This window comes from Erpetoichthys calabaricus, chromosome 8 (genome assembly GCF_900747795.2).
Source record: "Erpetoichthys calabaricus chromosome 8, fErpCal1.3, whole genome shotgun sequence".
Classification (NCBI taxonomy): domain Eukaryota; kingdom Metazoa; phylum Chordata; class Cladistia; order Polypteriformes; family Polypteridae; genus Erpetoichthys; species Erpetoichthys calabaricus.
This window is the reverse complement of record NC_041401.2, coordinates 24,895,893-24,916,006: the sequence shown is the minus strand read 5'-3', so window position 1 is coordinate 24,916,006 and position 20,114 is coordinate 24,895,893. Positions and strand designations below refer to the sequence as shown.

Below are 20,114 nucleotides of genomic sequence, written 5' to 3'. Positions count from 1 at the left end.
CCTTTCACATCTGTCTGTCTGTCTGTGTAATATAGCCTTTCACATCTGTGTGTCTGTCTAATATAGCCTTTCACATCTGTCTGTCTGTCTAAAATAGTCTTTCACATCTGTCTATGTAATATAGCCTTTCAGATCTGTCTGTCTGTGTAATATAGCCTTTCAGATCTGTCTGTCTGTGTAATATAGCCTTTCACATCTGTCTGTGTAATATAGCCTTTCACATCTGTGTGTCTGTCTAATATAGCCTTTCACATGTGTCTGTCTGTCTAAAATAGTCTTTCACATCTGTCTATGTAATATAGCCTTTCAGATCTGTCTGTCTGTGTAATATAGCCTTTCACATCTGTCTGTGTAATATAGCCTTTCACATCTGTGTGTCTGTCTAATATAGCCTTTCACATCTGTCTGTGTAATATAGCCTTTCACATCTGTGTGTCTGTCTAATATAGCCTTTCACATCTGTCTGTCTAAAATAGTCTTTCACATCTGTCTGTCTAATATAGCCATTCACATCTGTCTGTCTATGTAATATAGCCTTTCACATGTGTCTGTCTGTCTAAAATAGTCTTTCACATCTGTCTGTCTGTCTATTGTGATTGAAATTGAACATGTTAATTAAAGAAAGTAAGTTATCCTCTACCAGGACAAGTCTGATCCAATGTTTTTGAGTCCGAAATCAGGCCAGAGATAAGTTGTCCGTGTCCTTATTTCCTGTTGCAGCACCATGTTGAAGAAGGAGCCCTCATCACAGCCGTCTCTTACAACGTGGTCAGAATGATCAGAGAAATAAGGGCACAAGTCTATTTAATAACAAATGAATTTGCATAATAGTTTTTAATTAATGCTTACGTACTCTGACTGGTTAAAAGACATGAGGTGTTTTGGTACAGAGCACAACCAGCCTGAAATCGGTATTTCTCCATTTCATCCTTGTTCTTGCATATCTCTTAAATTAAGCTCTTTTTCTGTTATGAATACCTTATATGTGCCAACTCGCAATCTTTACTAGGTGTGTGAAAGCACTTTACATCAACCAGTTTGCTGATCCATACCCCTGGAACATTCTGCTTATTTACCTCACCACAGCAGTTCTCTTCATGACATTAATATCAAATGCATGTATATATTTCAATATGCACGTCAAACCAAACTACTGTTACCTCTAAATTATTCACTCACACTATAAGAAGAGCACAAATTAAAACAAGATGAAGCTTATACCCCTTATTATTCTGTCTGCAGGTTTTAGAATAAAACCACAACGTAACATTAATAACACATGACAAAGAACGCAGCCACCAAAGATACCCTTAGTACACATACTGTACGTGCTGTATAATATAGGAGTGACAACAAACATAGTACACATAAAAATGAAAGCAGCGTTTAGGCTCACTTGAAGATTTGATGCAAATGACAGCTGTTCATGCTGAGATTTAAGCCTGTAGAGTTTTATTAAAGCTGAATAACAGCAGTTGGAATGAAAGAGTGTTTGAAGTGGCTGAACCTGTGGCCTGATGGTAACACCTGGCGGGTGAGTACTGTCTGACAGAAGACGCTCTGCTTTTCCTGTTAAACAGGTCTGTCAGATTTGACTGTGGAGGCCTTGTTATTTTATTACTCCATTTTACCATTTAATTTGTTCCTTTTTTTTTTTCCTTACTGGCATTAAGATTCCCAAACCAGATTAGCCTATTGGCGGTGATTGCACGATCTGTGGCAATAGTCTTGTCCTGCATGATGACACAGTCTCTGGTGTCAATGACCACGTCTGGTGTCTGCTCATACTACTTGTCCATCATCGTTGGCATAGTGCCCAGTGCCAGGTACATTCTGACCTTGTCGTGACACTTAGTGTCTAGATGTACTGGTCCCATGTGGCTTCACCCACAGATAGCATTTGCTGTTGACTGGTATGCTTATGATATACTTCTGGGGGTGACGGATGTTCAAGGCCTGATCTTGAGCGCCTTGAGACCTGCACTTTGAAGTCACGTGTCTGTGTCAGGTCCTTGTCGACATATGGCCTGTCCAGGTTGTTGAAGAACTGGCCATGCAGTGGCTTCTCCCTGTAGTGCAGCATCTGCGCCTCCATGCTCTTGGACTTGAGTAACTGCTTGGTTTTCCCGCTGCTAGTGCTGGTGGTCTCGGTCAAACCATGTCTTTTTATTATCTCATAGCCTCACTATTGTTATCTGAGTCTGCTTTGTCCAGTTCTAGATCACAGAGGCTGGAGTCTGTCCCACTAGCTTCAGGGTGCAAGTCTCAAGGGAGCACCAGTCCATGACAGCCCCCTTCCATGAGTCTCACTGATATTGGGAGAATGAAGTATCCCGTCAGGTTATATTAATGGTAAAACATAAAATAAGTGTAACATACATTATAGCTCAGGTGGTAACTGCACAATGGAGGATAAAAAAACAACAACAATTAAATAACTCTCCACCATCCAAGCCCATCCCTGACCATTCTCTAGTGTGGCCCAGTTAGGTTAGTGCCCTTAGCTGTGCTGGGTTTGTCATCAGTGTAGCCATTTGTTTCCATTCATTCACCCAGTGGTCCCACTGCATGCGCAAAATAAGCCCAGCTTTGTTAAAAGATGTTGAGAACCAGAGGTGGATAGAGTAGCCAAAAATTGTACTCCAGTAAGAGTAGCGTTACTTCAAAATAATATGACTCAAGTAGAAGTAAAAAGTAGTCATCCAAAAAAATTACTCAAGTAAGAGTAAAAAAGTACTTGGTGAAAAGACTACTCAAGTACTGAGTAATTGTTTGATCATAATAAATGATTTATTTTTTAGAAATGTTGTAATAAGACAGACACAAATATAAAAAAATGTGCAAATTCTGCTGTTTCCGAATAATAAAATAAAAAATGAGTAAAACTAAATAACATCTTTACAAAATAAAGATGCACAAATAACACAAAGTTCCAAATCTCAGTTTTTCACAACAAAACTTTTGAAGCCAATACCTACAGTAGGTAACACGTATGTTTGAACAGTGCAAACTACTTACAGTGACGAGATATACTGTACACCAATACGTATATTGTATTATATTGTATATTTCCAATACGTCGATCGGAAAGGTAGTGCAGGTAGATCGCGTTGCGTTCAAAAACATTTTTTTGTTAAATGTTAGTTTATCATATATCCTCCCTATGGCATTTGCCACTTGATTGACATGCAGGGCAGCCAGTCTGAGATCTCTTTTCTGCTAACACACTGGTCATCCTGCACGCACGATCAAACGCGTGAGCTACTGCAAAACTGCAGCTGTGATCTAGTTAGCCTTCCAATTTATATCGACTAAAGAAGGGATTTTAAAAAAAAAGTGTTGTTTTAGGGGGGGAGGGTATGGGCTGGATGTGGAATTGGAAGAGGATTTTTTTTCTCTTACAATGTCACAATCGAAGAGCATTTGTCTGATCGGTCAATCTATCATTTCTATTCCAAAGAAGGAAAATGTGGAAAGGCACTTCGAGCTGTTCATAAAAACTACAAAACTGACTTCCTTCCGAAAAGCGATCTGAGAAAGAGAAAGAGAAAGGAGAGAAAACTAAAATCGCAGTTAATCGAACAGCCGTCATTTTTCACTCAGCTGAATTAAAAAGCAAAGGCAGACACACCGAAGCATCGTTCCGGGTGAGTCACTCGATCATTAAGCATAAGAAGTCCTTCCGGGATGGAGAGATGATAAAAAGAGGCCTTCGTTGAGGCAGATAGCTAGAGAGAAATTCCTGCTGAGATTTCAAGACCCCTGGCCGGAGAAAAAGGAGTTTCTCCTTGTCATTAAACATGCAGAATACAAGCAACTTAATAACGATCAATGGCCACTAGACTTGGCATTTTTTTCCGATCTGACCAACATGTTGAATGAGCTTAATTTACAGCTGCAAGGAAAAGAGAACTTCATGGTCAATATGATTAGTTCAGTTAATGCTTTCAAACGAAAAATGCAACATCTGTCCTCAAAGCTGCAGCGCCTTGATTTGGGGAACATCCAAAGCCTCGCGTCAGAGCTGGAGACGCAATGGAAGGCGTGCGTGCAACTTGACAGCATACGCTACACAAAGCAGATTGAAAATTGTCTGTCAGACTTTGACAGACGGTTTCAAGACTCAGCTTTACTTGAGCCAATTGCTACATTTAAGTGCTATCCATTTAGGGAAGATGTTGAGGGGGATTCACCCGCATCAAAAATTGCAACACTGTTTCACCTAAAACTCCTCTACAGTGGAGGATGAGATTTTGACACTACAGGATGACATTCAGCTGAAGTATGGGGCTCATGGACAGTTTTGGAACTTACTCACAGAGGAAAAGTACCCAAACATGAGGAAATGTGCTACCTCCTTGACTGTGTTATTCGGGTCTACTTATTTATGCGAGTCAGCCTTTTCCAACAGGAAGATTATTGAATCCAAATACTGTAGTGACCATAAATGTATTAAATTGTTATTGTGCCATAAGGGTTATTCAGTTATGCAAGGTACGACAAGATATATTTTATGTATAAAGTATACTCAGTGTGTGTGTGTATGTATGTATGTATATATATATATATAATATATATATATATATATATATATATATATATATATATATATATATATATATATATATATATATAGCATTTTTAATGTAGGTAGATCATTTCGACCTGGTCATTTTAAAAGTAACTCGCAAGCTGAAAACAGTGCGGGCACCCCTGCTGTACACTGACAGTATAATACTGCATATTCACTGGCCCTCGAAATAGCACAGCTGATAGAAAATAACATTAGAGCAAGGCAGCTTGTGCACGTCCAAGAAGTCTCACTTTACCTTGACTGTCTGTGTCTGTGCATGTTTGGTCAAAACCTGCTTGTTGTTCACTCAGTGAAGTGATGGTTAAGCAGAGGTTGGCTCTCATTTTTCATGTACAGTATTCTTTCTTTCCTTGCCCGCTATCTGTAAGGAATTTGTGCCGCTAGGATGCAACAGTTTGTGTGTGGTCATGTGACTGCATGGCTACGTCTGATTTGTGAAACGGAGTCGTGATTATCGTTGCTACGTCTGATTGGTGAAATGGAGTCTTGTGATTATTGTTGCTACATCCAATTGGTGAAACAGTCATGCAGTAGATCCACTGGTGGATTCTCTTTGGCAAAAATATAGCGTACTGTATCTAATGGAAAAGAAGTAACGATTCGAGTGTTGCCCAATGTAGCAGAGTAAGAGTAGCGTTTCTTCTTCACAAATATACTCAAGTAAAAGTTAAAGGTATGGTGCAGTAAAACTACTCTTAGAAGTACAATTTTTTTTATAAGTTACTCAAGTAAATGTAACGGAGTAAATGTAACTCATTACTACCCACCTCTGTTGAGAACGGGAAAAACGGAATAAAAGTCGAGTACAAAAATTTCCTCAGTGACAGTCAAGACCAAGAAAACAAATTTAAATAAAAGCCAAATGGTCGTACCTGCCACTCACGCAGGACTACGCTAAAGGGTTGAGTCTCAAGCCAGATCAGGTTGGGGACTACATACTGGTACAGCACATTGCCGCACCCACCACATGACAAAATAGCTTGGGATCCCAGTTGATTAATAGATACTTTATTAAACCCAAGGGGAAATTAATAACCCTACAGAAATGAATATCTATCTGGCACAGCATTGATGATCCTGTAAGCTAGGTCACCCTCAGGGAATCGTGCCACATGGCCGTAGTGTCGTAACTTATGCTTCCTCACAGTGGAGGTAATGTGCCTCATTCAGGACTCCATGAGCAACCGCTCATTCACCACAAAGTCAAACCAACGGTACCCAAGGATTCTCAGAAGAGACACAGTACCAAAGGAGTCCAGTCTTCATCTCAGGTCACTGGATAGCGTCCATGTCTCCCAACCATATAGCAAGACAGGAAACACCAGGACTCTAAAGACTTGGACCTTCGTCCTTTTGCATAGATATCGGGAGCGCCACACACTCCTTTCCAGTGATCATGACCCCCATGCTCTCCTAATCCAAAATAAATCCCAGTTTTAAGCCTTGACTTAAAATTGAGAATATTCAAAGGCAGATGGTGCCCCATTCCAGGTTGCTTCCTGCCTTGTGCCCAGCACTGCTGGGATAGGCTTAGCCCATCTAAGCCCCTAAACAGTATGAGCAGGTTCAGTAAACGGAGGACTGGCTGTTCAAATACCCATATGTGCCCATTACAATGAAGTGGCAAACAACATCAAGCACACACCGGCGCCACACTTCACTGGAATTTTATTTTAGCTTCATAATCCAAGAACTGCTTTGCTTATAAAGCTGTGACAGTAGGAGTTGTCTAAGCTTGTTGACCGAAGTACCGGGCACTTTATAATTAGGATTACAGCCTGCAGTGATGAGTCACAATTCATTTCTCTCCAGCTAACAGCAATAAAGCTTATTCTCCTCAGTCGAGATTCTCCTGAAAGGTGTGTGCCTGCACACAGGAGGCCAATATCAAATATGCACCAAGGTCAGGCAATACATTTTAGCAATGACTTTGCCTGCAGGTTGCGGAATTCATTTGTTCTTGAGAAGAGCAGCACTGCGGCTGGAGGAGTTAAAACGCGAAAAGACATAAGGTTTAGGAATGGGAAACTGATGAAAAGAACAGCAGCGGAAAAGGTTGAGAAGAAGGCACACCACACACCTGGAAATGACAAAAAAAAAAGAAAAGCATGTAATGTGTCTGGTTAGTGTGGGTTCACAGTAATATCGCCATTGTTACATGTTATTAGGCTCCACATACAGCAAAGCTTGTGACTGGTTAACATTAGTAGTAGCAGTATTGTGGTATGCTGTTTGGCACTATATAAAATAAAGCTTCTGGGCCAGGGGTCTTTAACCTGAGGTCCATGGACCCCTAGGGGGTGCACGGATGGATTTCAGGGGGTCCGTGAGGGTCAGATGAAAATTAACATTTATATCCACTATACTGTACAGCCCAGTACTGTTGATTTAGAGTAGTAGTAGTAATGGTAGAAGAAAACTTAGTAGATGATCTGTTTTAATTTGCACAAGGGGATTGTATTTCATAATTATAATGAGTGGCCATTATTTTTTGCATTAAAAGGAGTATTTTATTTTAAATTATTTACTTTAAAGTTTAATAATTCTTTGCGTATGTCATATATGTATGAGACAATGATATCTTCGTAAATAAAGTACATTATATTCATGGCATGCAAAGTTGTGTTTATGTGAATATTTCTGGGGAAAGGGGGTCCATAGCTTTCATCAGATTCTTAAAGAGGTCCGTGACTCAAAAAAGGTTAAGAATCACTGCTCTAGTCAGATAGATAGATATGTTAATGGCACTATATAACAGATAGACAGATAGACAGATAGATAGATAGATAGATAGATAGATAGATAGATAGATAGAAAGGCACTATATACAGTAATAGATAGGTAGATAGAACTTTATTTGTACCCAGGTGAAAGTTTTACTTTTTACAGAAGCTCTTTAAATAAATACATAAATAGGTAGATAAATAAATAAACGCACGCACACCCTCTTTGGTCTGAACAAAGATGAAAAGTTTAAAGAATGAAAACTTCTGACTTAAAGGTGTATTGCTGTTGATATTAAGGCGCCCCAGTACTTTCTGCTGAATAATTCATTGGCTGAAAATACTCAGTGGTAGGCCGGCTTTATACTTCACGTGACGTGAGCTTCAGCGGACGCTACTGCTAAACTGTTAAACTGCTGTTTAACTCTGGAGGATTTCACCAGGTAGCAGTGCGAGATATCATTCCAGAGAGAAAACGACATTTAGCTTTGCAAATGTTGTGAATTGCCTGAAATATTCATTAAATTATCAGGACTCCTTGCTACAATACTTCTGAAAAGGATGGTTGTTTAATGATTACATCCATCAATCCAGAGATGTGCCCATTCTAGCAAGCATTGGTCGCGAGACAGAAACAATCCCTGGATGGGGCATCAGCTCATCACAAGGTGAACACAAGCACACACACACACACACACACACACACACACACTTTAGCGTCATTCTAGCATCACCGGAACCCAATCCTTGCATGTCCTTGGAAGGAAACAGGAGCCCACTGTGGAAACCCACCAGAAAAACATGCAAACTCCAGGCAGGGAACACCAGGGATGTGACTCCCTGTGAGACAGCAGCCTTACCGCTCCGCCACTGTGTCACCCTCACATGTGTAATTATTAACAGTATTCATTATTTAAATGAAGTAAACGATTTATTTGCAAAATGTGATATACATACTTTAATGCATTTCATCATGACAGTGATATCAAGTATAAATCTAAGGATTCTAAATGTGCAGAGAACTGGAATATCATAAATGTAATGTGTTCTGTGTGGCAGTCACTGCCTGCTGCTGCTGCTGTCCGCGTAAGAGGAAACCCCAGAAGCTCATAGTGATTTACGACGGTCTCCTTTAATGACAAAATAATTTCCACTTTAATCACGAAACAGACCCTTTTTTCTTTACTGTGTCCCTAATTTCTTTTTCTCTGTGACTCAAATACGCTTCCGCACATTCTGATGCCGTTGCGGAAAAAAAAAAAAAAAAAAAAGACTACACAGAAGATGGTATGTGAGACCTTTAAATGTATTGCATCATTACGATGGGGAAAATGTGATGCTTGTATTGGCTATGTGAGAAATAGATGAAGAAAAACACCACAAATACATTTGCATGTCAGCATTTAAGTTAGATGATTTGCTTCACCACATCTAGCCATTCATCAAACATCGAAGCACGCATATCGGTCTTGTGGGATCTGCAAAGTGGCTTGCTGTCACATGTTGATAGTAAACTAATACTCTGACATCACATTCCAACTTGAACACACTGCGCCCCCTGATTTTTTTTTGCAACTTGTGCATGTGTTGTGTTAATTTATGAGGACGTGCACAGAGGATGCATCAAATGAACGCTGGGAATGCGTGGCAGCCGTGATGCATGAGCGTATTCGTTGTGCGTGTGAGGTATAAACCGGTCCTTATTGTGTCAAAGAGAGGATGTGCAGCATTGTTCATAATGGTGCTCAGTTTTGTTTTCTCTCCTTGTCTTCTGCCTCTAGGAGGTTCAGAGTGCATCCAATAACTAAGCATGTCCTTTTAATTAGCTTGTTGATTTGGTGGACCTCTCTTGAAGTGATGTTACTGACCCAATACACAACAGTGTAGAAAATCGCACTGACCAGCACAGAGTTATAGAAGATGTGAAGGATGTCACTTCCCATATTAAAGGAACACAGTCTACTAAGGAAAAAGAGCCTGCTCTGCCTTTTCTTGTGTAGTTCCTCTGTGTTCTGAGACCAGTCCAACCTGTCATTAATGTGGACCCCCAAGTACTTGTAGGAGTGGACCACCTTAGCATCCACTCCTTGATAAGTGACTGGACATGGAGGCTCTTTGCTCAATAACCAATTCTTTGGTTTTGCTGATGTTAGGATGCAGACAGTTCTCTTTGCAGCAAGAAACAAAGTTCTCCACCTGATTCTTCTCCTCTGTCTCGTCCCCTTTATCAATACACCCCATAAGTGCAGAATCATCTGAAAATTTCTGCAGAGGACATGAGCTGCTGTTATATTTATTGTCCGAGGTGTAAGAGAGTGAAGAGCAAAGCAGACAGGCCTGTTCCTTGAGGTGCTCCAGTGTTGCTCACATCCATATCAGTGACACAGTCCTTAAGTCTGATAAACTGTGTTCTGCCCGACAGTCCATTATCTAGGACACCAAAGTCTCTTCCACCTGCATATTTCTGGGTTTACCCCTTAACAAGGATAGCTGGATGGTACTAAAGGTGCTAAAGAAATCAAAAAACGTAATCCTCACTGAGCTGCCAGGTTTGTCCAAGCCTTGTGGAGGAGATAGATAATAGCATCCTCCACTCCAATCTGTGTCCAATAGGCAAACTGCAGTGGGTCCAGGTGGTCTACCACAAGAGGACTCATATATTCCAGGACCAGTCTCTCAAAGGTCTTCATGACGTGAGATATAAGTGCCACTGGTCTGTAGTCATTAGGTGAAGAGACCCCCGTCTTCTTTGGAACAGGAACAATGCAGGGTGTTTTCCATTGTGTCTGGTTAGCATTAGGTGGTGATAGTAGCAGTAGTGGTATTGTCATGTGTTATTTGACAGGCAGATTAGTGCTTTGTCACCATTTTAGATAGATAGATACTTTATTAATCCCAAGGGGAAATTCACATACTCCAGCAGCAGCATACTGATAAAGAAAATATTAAAGAGTGATAACAATGCAGGTATACAGACAGACAATAACTTTGTATAATGTTAACGTTTACCCCCCCGGGTGGAATTGAAGAGTCACATAGTGTGGGGAGGAACAATCTCCTCAGTCTGTCAGTGGAGCAGGACGGTGACAGCAGTCTGTCGCTGAAGCTGCTCCTCTGTCTGGAGATGATCCTGTTTAGTGGATGCAGTGGATTCTCCATTATTGACAGGAGCCTGATCAGCGCCCGTCGCTCTGCCACGGATGTCAAACTGTCCAGCTCCATGCCTACAATAGAGCCTGCCTTCCTCACCAGTTTGTCCAGGCATGAGGCGTCTCTCTTTTTTATGCTGCCTCCCCAGCACACCACTGCATAGAAGAAGGTGCTTGCCACAACCGTCTGGTAGAATATCTGCAGCATCTTATTGCAGATGTTGAAGTATGCCAGCCTTCTAAGGAAGTATAGTCGGCTCTGTCCTTGCTTGCACAGAGCATCAGTATTGGCAGTCCAGTCCAATTTATTATCCAGCTGCACTCCCAGGTATTTATAGGTCTGCACCCTCTGCACACAGTCACCTCTGATGATCACGGAGTCCATGAGGGGCCTGGGCCTCCTAAAATCCACCACCAGCTCCTTGGTTTTGCTGGTGTTCAGGTGTAGGTGGTTTGAGTCGCACCATTTAACAAAGTCCTTGATGAGGTTCCTATGCTCCTCCTCCTGCCCACTCCTGATGCAGCCCACGATAGCAGTGTCGTCAGCGAACTTTTGCACGTGGCAGGACTCCGAGTTGTACTGGAAGTCCGATGTATATAGGCTGAACAGAACCGGAGAAAGCACCTGTGTTGCTGACCACAATGTCAGACCTGCAATTCCCGAGACGCACATACTGAGGTCTGTCTGTAAGATAGTCCACCATCCATGCCACCAGGTATGAATCTACTCCCATCTCTGTCAGCTTGTCCCTAAGGACACCTTGATTAGCAATAACACTGTTAAGTATTAGAAGCCTGTTGATTTTGAACAAAATAGCTCAGGTAGATTTTTCTATACAGATGTCAATTATTTGTGTTTTCTTTTACCATTTGCCACCCAACTGCTGCACAAACAAGGGAATAAAAATGTTAGTTTTTTCAGCAAGATATGATTCATTCATTTCATTCCACATAATGCATACATTTATGAGTAAAAGCATGCTGTTATACTTTAGTTGTGGGAGATTCTGTAGCATCTGAATGGGGACTCGTAGTGAACCTCTAAGAAAGTCATTGAAAATAAAGGACCTGTGTGTGTTTGTGTGTACTGCATGCTATATTTAAGTTAGATAATTCAATTTATATAGCACTTTTCTAGACACTGATTGCACTTTATATAGACAGTACGAGAGCCACTTCAACTACCACCAGTGTCCAGCACTCTGAAGCAAAGGCTGCCTTTTTTGCATCCGTATGCTCACCGCACACTAGCTATTCAGGGTTTATGGTCCCCTGTGTAAAGAAAAACTTCCTCATGTTTGCACGAAATTTCCCCTTAGCAAGTTTCCAACTGTGTCCCTGTGTTCTTGATGAACTCATTTTAAACTCACCGTCTCGATCCACTGGACTAATTCCCTTCATAATTTTAAACACTTCAGTCAGGTTTCCTCTTCATCTTCTTTTGTTTAAACTGTAAAGGCTGAGCTCTTTTAATTTTTCCTCATAACTTGTCCCCTGTAGCCCTGGAATCAGCCTAGTCGCTCTTCTCTGGACTTTTTCAGTCATCTCTTTAAGAACTACAGGGTAAATATTATCTGGTCCTGGTGATTTGTTTGATTTCAGCCTATTTAATCAGAGCAGCTCTTCTCCCTCTACAATTTCTAAATCACTCAGTAACTCAGTATCCTCAGTAGTTTTATTTTACTGATGGAAGGTTATCCACTTCCTCACGTGAAGACTTTAGAAAAATGCGAGTTTAACGCATCCGCAATTTCACTGTCTGTATTTTTTAATTCCCCTTTATTATTCCTGATGCACTTCCTCCTTGACTGATCTTTTACTACTAAAATACTGAAAAAATCTTTGGGTCGTCTTTCGCCTTATCTGCTCTATTCCTCTCTAACTGCCTTTAATATCCTTCTTAATGGTTTCCATCATATTCTCAAACACTCTAGGTTGTTAAGGATAGAACTCCATGTCTGTCTTTAGATGATGAAGGAGTTTTTCACATTTATATATGAAATTACACCCTGTGATCTAATTTCGTCACAATCGGGATCGTTTCTCATTTAAGCCCAACGTTGCCAGGGTAGGCGTAGGCTCACACAGTGACTGGATGGATGGACAGATGGAATGCCATCATTAAACACAGTGAAGATGGTCTTTGACCATTTAAAAAGTCTTACTTATTACTCCCAAGCACTAGAATCAGACAGGACAGCAAAACGATTTCTTGGTAATCCAGCTAGACAGCAGAATAAAAGAAGCCACCGTCACAGCAGTCAGTAGATGGATGTTTAACCACATGGCTGCCTGCTGGGGAAGTTGATTAGAGCTCATGTCCACAGCGGGGAGTTTGTGTTACATTTTCCTGCAGATGGCTTAGGTCCAGTAGAAGCTGTTTGTGAGGGTTTTGTCATAGTGACCCCTGCTGGTCACCACTGACAGTGTCCTATTCTCTTTAGTAATCATAAAAAGAATAGTAATTACCCTAATAATGATAACAATTACACAATGAAACATCATGCTTTGTCACCATTTTAGATAGATAGATACTGCAGCAGCAGCATACTGATAAAGAAAATATTAAAGAGTGATAACAATGCAGGTATACAGACAGACAATATCTTTGTATAATGTTAACGTTTACCCCCCCTGGTGGAATTGAAGAGTCGCATAGTTTGGGGGAGGAACAATCTCCTCAGTCTGTCAGTGGAGCAGGACGGTGACAGCAGTCTGTCACTGAAGCTGCTCCTCTGTCTGGAGATGATCCTGTTCAGTGGATGCAGTGGATTCTCCATGATTGATAGGAGCCTGCTCAGTGCCCGTCGCTCTGCCACGGATGTCAAACTGTCCAGGTGAATGCCTACAATAGAGCCTGCCTTCCTCACCAGTTTGTCCAGGCGTGAGGCGTCTCTCTTCTTTATGCTGCCTCCCCAGCACACCACTGCATAGAAGAGGGCGCTCGCCATAACCGTCTGGTAGAATATCTGCAGCATCTTATTGCAGATGTTGAAGGACGCCAGCCTTCTAAGGAAGTATAGTCGGCTCTGTCCTTTCTTGCACAGAGCGTTAGTATTGGCAATCCAGTTCAGTTTATTATCCAGCTGCACTCCCAGATATTTATAGGTCTGCACCATCTGCACACAGTCACCTCTGATGATCACGGAGTCCATGAGGGGCCTGGGCCTCCTAAAATGCACTTCCTCTTTGACTGAACTTTTACTACTAAAATACTGAAAAAATCTTTGGGTCGTCTTTCGCCTTATCTGCTCTATTCCTCTCTAACTGTGGAGGTATCTCAAGAAACGTTTAACACAAACGAATTCCAGACAGAAATTGAAAGTTCTTTGTCAAACAAAGTTATTTAAGTTCATCTCTAACAGAGGAGCACTGGAACTGTCAGGTAGAAGGGTCCTTTCATCATATTGACCGCCCCACCACTGACTCAGCCAGCAGGGGGGAGGCAATTTGATGGCCGAGTTCTCCAGGACTTTGAACAAATCTGAAACATATTATGTGATATCATCTACTCTTGAATTCTGCTCTATACTTGTACTATTACTATTGTACGATTGTATTGTATTGAGGATTACTTGTGTTCTGCTCTGTGTATGGTATTGTATTTACCCCCCCCCCCCCCTTTTTTTTGACACCCACTGCATGTCCAACCTACCTAGAAAGGGGTCTTTCTTTGAATTGCCTTTCCAAAGCTTTCTTCCATTTTTTTGGGGGAGTTTTTCCTCATTTACTTAGAGAGTGAAGGCTGGGAAGCTGTCAAAAGACTCTTTGTGTGATTTTGAGCTATAGAAAAATAAATTGTATTATTATTTTCAAATATCATATGTAACATATGTATGCATCATATTTGACTATATTTGAAATATCCTTACTTACATGTAACAGTATTAGGGACTGAAGTATCTGCTAAATCCAAACTTTAAATAAAGTTATGAACAGACAATCAGTGTACTTATATGAACAGTAGGGGGAGCTAAAAGGGCAGCTTGTATTTGGGAGTAATGGAGACGTGCATCATTTTTAAATGCTACATGTTTGTTAATAAATCAAAAGGCTTTGTGAGGTATTCACCCGCCTCACATTGAATCTTTTCTGGGTGCTTCCAGAATGAACAAAAGAGCAGCACAGGTATAAGACAAAAGACTTTTTCACTTTTAACAGCATCTTTGTCTTTATACTGTACATTGAGAAAAATCTGCAAAAACAAATGACAAGTGTCTTTCTTTATTTCTCACAGCTAAGGTAATCTTGGATGAAGAGTTACCAAAGATTTCCACTCAGGCACTGAAGCAGCAGTTTGAAAAGACGGCCCATGAAAAAATTTCAAATGAGGGGACACCGAGCAAACAAATCAAGGTATTGTAACATGTGTGTGTGTGCGCGCGCTCGTTATATTAGTCAGCTTTCATTCAACATGGTATGATGGTGGCACAGTGGTTAGTATTGCTGCTGCACACATCCAGAGTTCTGGGTTCAGATCTCTTCAAGGTTATGGTTAGTATGGACACTCCCCTGTTATCCATTTGGTTTTCTTTCTGGGCATTCCAGCTTTCCTTTGAATGTTAGGCGTTTTAGAAGAACGGGCCATTCCAAATCAGTCCTCTGTGACCATGGGCATGAATGGGCCCTGTGATGGCCCGACTGTCTTGGCCAGGTTGGGTCCTGCTTAGTACCTGATTCTGCTAAGAGAAACTCTGGTCCAGCTGTGATTTTGAGTTTTTTAGAATGTTATGATCATCACAATGCTAGGCATTATAGACTAAAAAAATGAAAATAACCAGCAGGTTTACAAACAGTTTCAATCCACAGGCCATTACGCTAATAAATGGTTAATTCAGTCTGGGCACATAGCCACACCTAAACCCATCTTACAATATTCTTGCATGTAGCTAATGTTTAATTCAGTATTTATTTCAGTATCTCTTTCACTGCCTTTCACTGTGTATGTATATGATGTCATTCTTTGTCTTGTACTTTCAGTATCTCAGGTGTGTCCTGATCGATTGTAAGTCTGTCATGAAATTAAACTTGGAGAGTCATCGGAATGTTCAAGCAAATTATAGAAATAAAACCTGATCTAAATCCATTAAGTAGTTCTCTCTTGAAAAACGGACAGACATACAGAAAGATGTTAGATATTATATATATATATATATATATATATATATATAGTAGTGACTACTGTGTCAGGCTCGAAAACAGAAGAAGTAAAAAAAAAAAAAACAGACAGACGTAGTAAAGTCTCACCAAAAAAGTTTTTACTTGAACAATCAAGAACAAGAATGCCAACCTCGTAACCCCAAACACACCCCCTTTTAAGCACCCTCTTCACCTGCAAATATATTACGTTTTTTTGCTGTGTTTGTTTTTGGTGGTTTTCAATGGTACCTTTTGCTTATTGCTCGTCAACATCTGAAAAACATCCATTGGAATTTAACTCATTGTAGCCCTCCTATAGAAACGGCAGATGCTCGTTCAAGGAACAGTCCTATTAGTGCGCCACTCATTCAAGAAAAAAGCAAACTCACTGTTGTGAAGTTTCTAAGCTCTTTTGGGACTCCCCAAACTCCCCTCCAAGCGTCCTGAAGCGTGATCACCGCGTCTGTGGAAGACTGTTTATTTGACTGTCAAGGCAACAGCAGGCTCACAATGCTGCAGCGCCTGGCCGCTGATGCAACTCCAAAAAGATCTCACTGGGTGATGCAAAGAACATTATAAATGCAGGGAGCAGGATTACTTGGCCCCGACCCTGTCTGATTGCTGTGTTTGTGTATAGGAGAGTGGCAGATCACGTTACAATAGATAACCGTGCTGTTCTTGATTCAAGCTGGTTTTGCTAGAGTACTGAGATTAAGCCTCGTGTTTTGGGGTGCAAGACTTTAGAAGAAGGTTTTACTGTCAGCTGTTGGTTGGCTAATTCGCTTTCAGGATCGTTTTGGAATTGCAGCCAAAGCAATCTGTGGAGAAGAATCTGCAGTTCCAATTGAAAAAGCAAACGAATGTTGTGCAGATGAAACCAGGAAAATCATTTCAGCTTATGAGCCTGAGGACATCTACAATGCCGATGAGACTGGAATCTTCTACCAGCTGCTACCGCATCTCACTTTAGCACTCTAAGGTGATCCATGCTGAGGAGGAACAAAATCTAAACAAAGGTTGACAGCTCTACGTTTCTGCAATTCAACTGGCAGCCATAAAGTTATTCCTCTCACCATTATGAAGTCGACCAATCCTCAGTGTTTTAAGCATATTACATTCCTTCCCTGCGAGTTTAAAGTGAACCAGCGAGCTTTTCAGATTTTCTTCTGCGCCACTCTGCTGCACCGTTGTGAGCCTGTGGTTGCCCACCCCCGGCAACAGACAAACAATCTCCCACAGACGCGGCAATCGGCGCTTCAGAAACCTCGCAATATGAAGAAGAAGAAAAGGAGGATTCTGCTTCTGGTTGATAACTCTGCTGCCCACAGCGTGTTTCCACATTTAGATAATGTTCGAGTTGAATTCCTCCCACCCAATTGCACGGCAGTGCTTCAGCAATTGGATTTGGGCATCATTCGCACCCTGAAAGTGTATTATCGCAAGGAAATGCTGAGAAAAATTCTCATCAGCATAACTTGTAGACAGGAGGAGTTGAAAACTAACGTGAAAGAAGCTGTTGAAATGGCTGCCTACGCCTGGACACAAGCTAAAGAAAGCACTATAGCGACAAATACAGAATCTCATTATTGCGAAATTTTCACTACAACAAAATTTTTTTTAGGTGCCTGGCACTTTGTTGTAATGGAATTTTACATGTATATCATGCTGCCATGCCAACACCACGCCCCAGTGATGTCATAGGCTTGTACACTGTGGAGGCCACGCCCCCAGTGCTGCCAAAGAGCCCATTCTGAGATGGCAGTACATGATGATGTCACACACATATAAGCAAAGAAACTGAAAAAATAAACTAGAATAAAAAAGAAAACAAAAGAACAAAATATTCTTTTTGACTACATTATGACAGTGTGCCATGCCAAGTTCTAATCACTTTTTAAGTCTTTTAAGTGACATTAATGTGTTTTGAAAAAAAATGTATTTAAACATTCTGAGGATTATTGAAATGTCCTTGACATATAAAGGAACCATTTAAAGAGACTGAATGCATTTCTATTATTTTTGATTTTGAAGTTTGTAAGTTTTTAGATTACAATATCCTCCTTTTTAAAATTATTTAATAACTTCTACATTAGTTTAAAAAAAAGTTAAGGTTAAGTGTGTGTGTACGCACACGCACACACACAAACAAAGAAGTGGTTTATTTGCACCCAAGTAAATACCTTAATTTGAATCTTTAACATTTTTTCCCCAGAATTCAGTTGTGGTATTTTTAATAATGGGTCTATTGCATTCATTATGTTTGGACATAATCCGGGAACAATCTTTTGTATCTCTTTGTCTAAAGTGCTTTGAGATCTGTAGGTTAAAAGCTAAAAACTTTGCTGTCATTGGCTTGGACAATGTAGTTGATCCTACATTTATTGAGAGTGACCAGAAGTCACTTCTTTGGGACAGTCTCTTATTTCTTTCCCAATGTTGGTGTCCCAACTTTATTACAAAATCCTCCTGTGTCCGTCCATCCATCCATTTTCTACTGCTTATCCAGTCCAGGTCACAGAGGCAGTAGTCTAAGTGAAGATGCCCAACTCCTCCATTGGAATACTGAGGTGTTCCCAGGCAATCTATGAGATATAACCTCTCCAGTCTGACTTAGGGCTGCCCTGAGGTCTCCATCCTGCAGAGCTGTTTCAACTGGCCCAACTGGGAGTCGTCCAGGAGTCACCCTAATCAGATTCCTGAATCACGTCATCTGGCTCCTTTCAATGTTGAGGAGTAGCAGCTCTCCTTTCAGTTCCACCTGATGATTCTCATCCTTTCTCCAAGGCTGAGCCCAGATACCCAATGAAGGAAACTCATTTCTGCTGCTTGTATCCATGATCTAGTTGTTTCGGTCGCTAATCACAGCTTGTGACCAAAGGTGAGAGTAGGAATGTAAATGGACGGGCAAGTCAAGAGCTTTGACTTTCGGCTCAGCTCTCTCTTCACCATGACTAATTGACATAACTACAGATGCCATAACAACCCGCCTGCCAATCTCACGCTCCCTTCTTCCCTTACTTGTGACCAAGACCCTGAGATACTGAAATTCGTCCATTAGAGACAGCAACTCCTCCCAACCTGAAGAGGGCACTCCACCCTTTTCCAGCTGACAAGCAAGGCATCAGACTTGGAGTGCTGATCCTCATCCTGATCACTTCATCTACTGAGATCATTCATCATTCTGAGATGGCAGTACATGAGGATGTCACACTCCAATAACCAAAGGAACTAAAATATATATATATATATATATATATATATATATATATATATATATATATATATAAATAATATAAAAGAAAAACAAAAGAACAAAATATTCTTTTTTGACTAAATAATGACATTGTGCCTTTCCCAAATGCTAATCACACTGTGGTTGTCTTTTAAGTGACATTAATGTGTTTTGAAAAAAGGTATTTAAACTTTCTGAGGATTATTGAAATGTCCTTGACATATAAAGGAACCATTTAAAGAGACTGAGTACATTTCTATTATTTTTGATATTGAAGTTTGTAAGTTTATATATTACAATATCCTCCTTTTAAAATGTGTTTAATAACTTGTATGCTAGTTTTAAAAAAAACACAAATTAAGGTTATGGTTAAATGTGCACACACACACACACACCCACACACACAAAGAAATAGCTCATAAGCACCCAAATGCCGTACTTTGAGTTTTTAACATTATTTCCATTTAGTTGTGACATTTATAATAACAGGTCTGTTGTGTGCAGAGTAGGGGGGTGACACAGCCAAACAACAGATGACACCTCAGCGCCACATTGGTTTGAATGGAATGGCCCAGTGTGAGGTTGTTTTTTTTTTTTTTTTTTTTTTTTTCAGAGGCTGGAGTGCAAATCCTGTTGCCTGATTGTGTGCAGCTCTTAAGAAAAAAGAGCGTGTTAGTTGGACATAATCCTGGAACGATGTTCAGGATCACTTGGTCTAAAGTGCTTTGAGATCTGAGGGGCAGATAGATAGATGTGAAGGCCCTATATATTACATAGATAGAGGTTGAAAGGCACTATATAATAGATAGATGGTGAAAGGTCCTGTATAATAGATAAATGGTAAAAGGCCCAATATAATAAATAGATAGATGTTGAAAGGATCTATATAGTAGATTGATAAATAGATGTGAAAGGCCCTATATAATAGATAGATGTGAAAGGCCCTATATAATAGATAGATAGATGTTGAAAGGCACTATATAATAGATAGATGGTGAAAGGCCCAATATAATAGATAGATGTTGAAAGGAACTATATAATAGATAGACAGATAGATGATGAAAGGCCCTATACAATAGATAGATGGTGAAAGGCCCTATATAATAGAAAGATAGATGTTGAAAGGCACTGTATAATAGATAGATAGATGTTGAAAGGCACTATATAATAGATGGTGAAATGCCCAATATAATAAATAGATAGATGTTGAAAGGAACTATATAGTAGATTGATAAATAGATGTGAAAGGCACTATATAATAGATAGATGTTGAAAGG

General features: G+C 40.4%; 1 protein-coding gene across 1 annotated transcript in view; it reads left to right on the top strand.

The window, feature by feature from the left end:
* Positions 1–20,114, top strand: part of LOC114655408 (xin actin-binding repeat-containing protein 2-like) — a 293,034-nt gene that overhangs the window by 247,009 nt on the left and 25,911 nt on the right. The window contains 1 exon segment of the mRNA XM_051930911.1: positions 14,704–14,822. Within this exon segment, the coding sequence (XP_051786871.1) occupies positions 14,704–14,822 (119 nt within the window).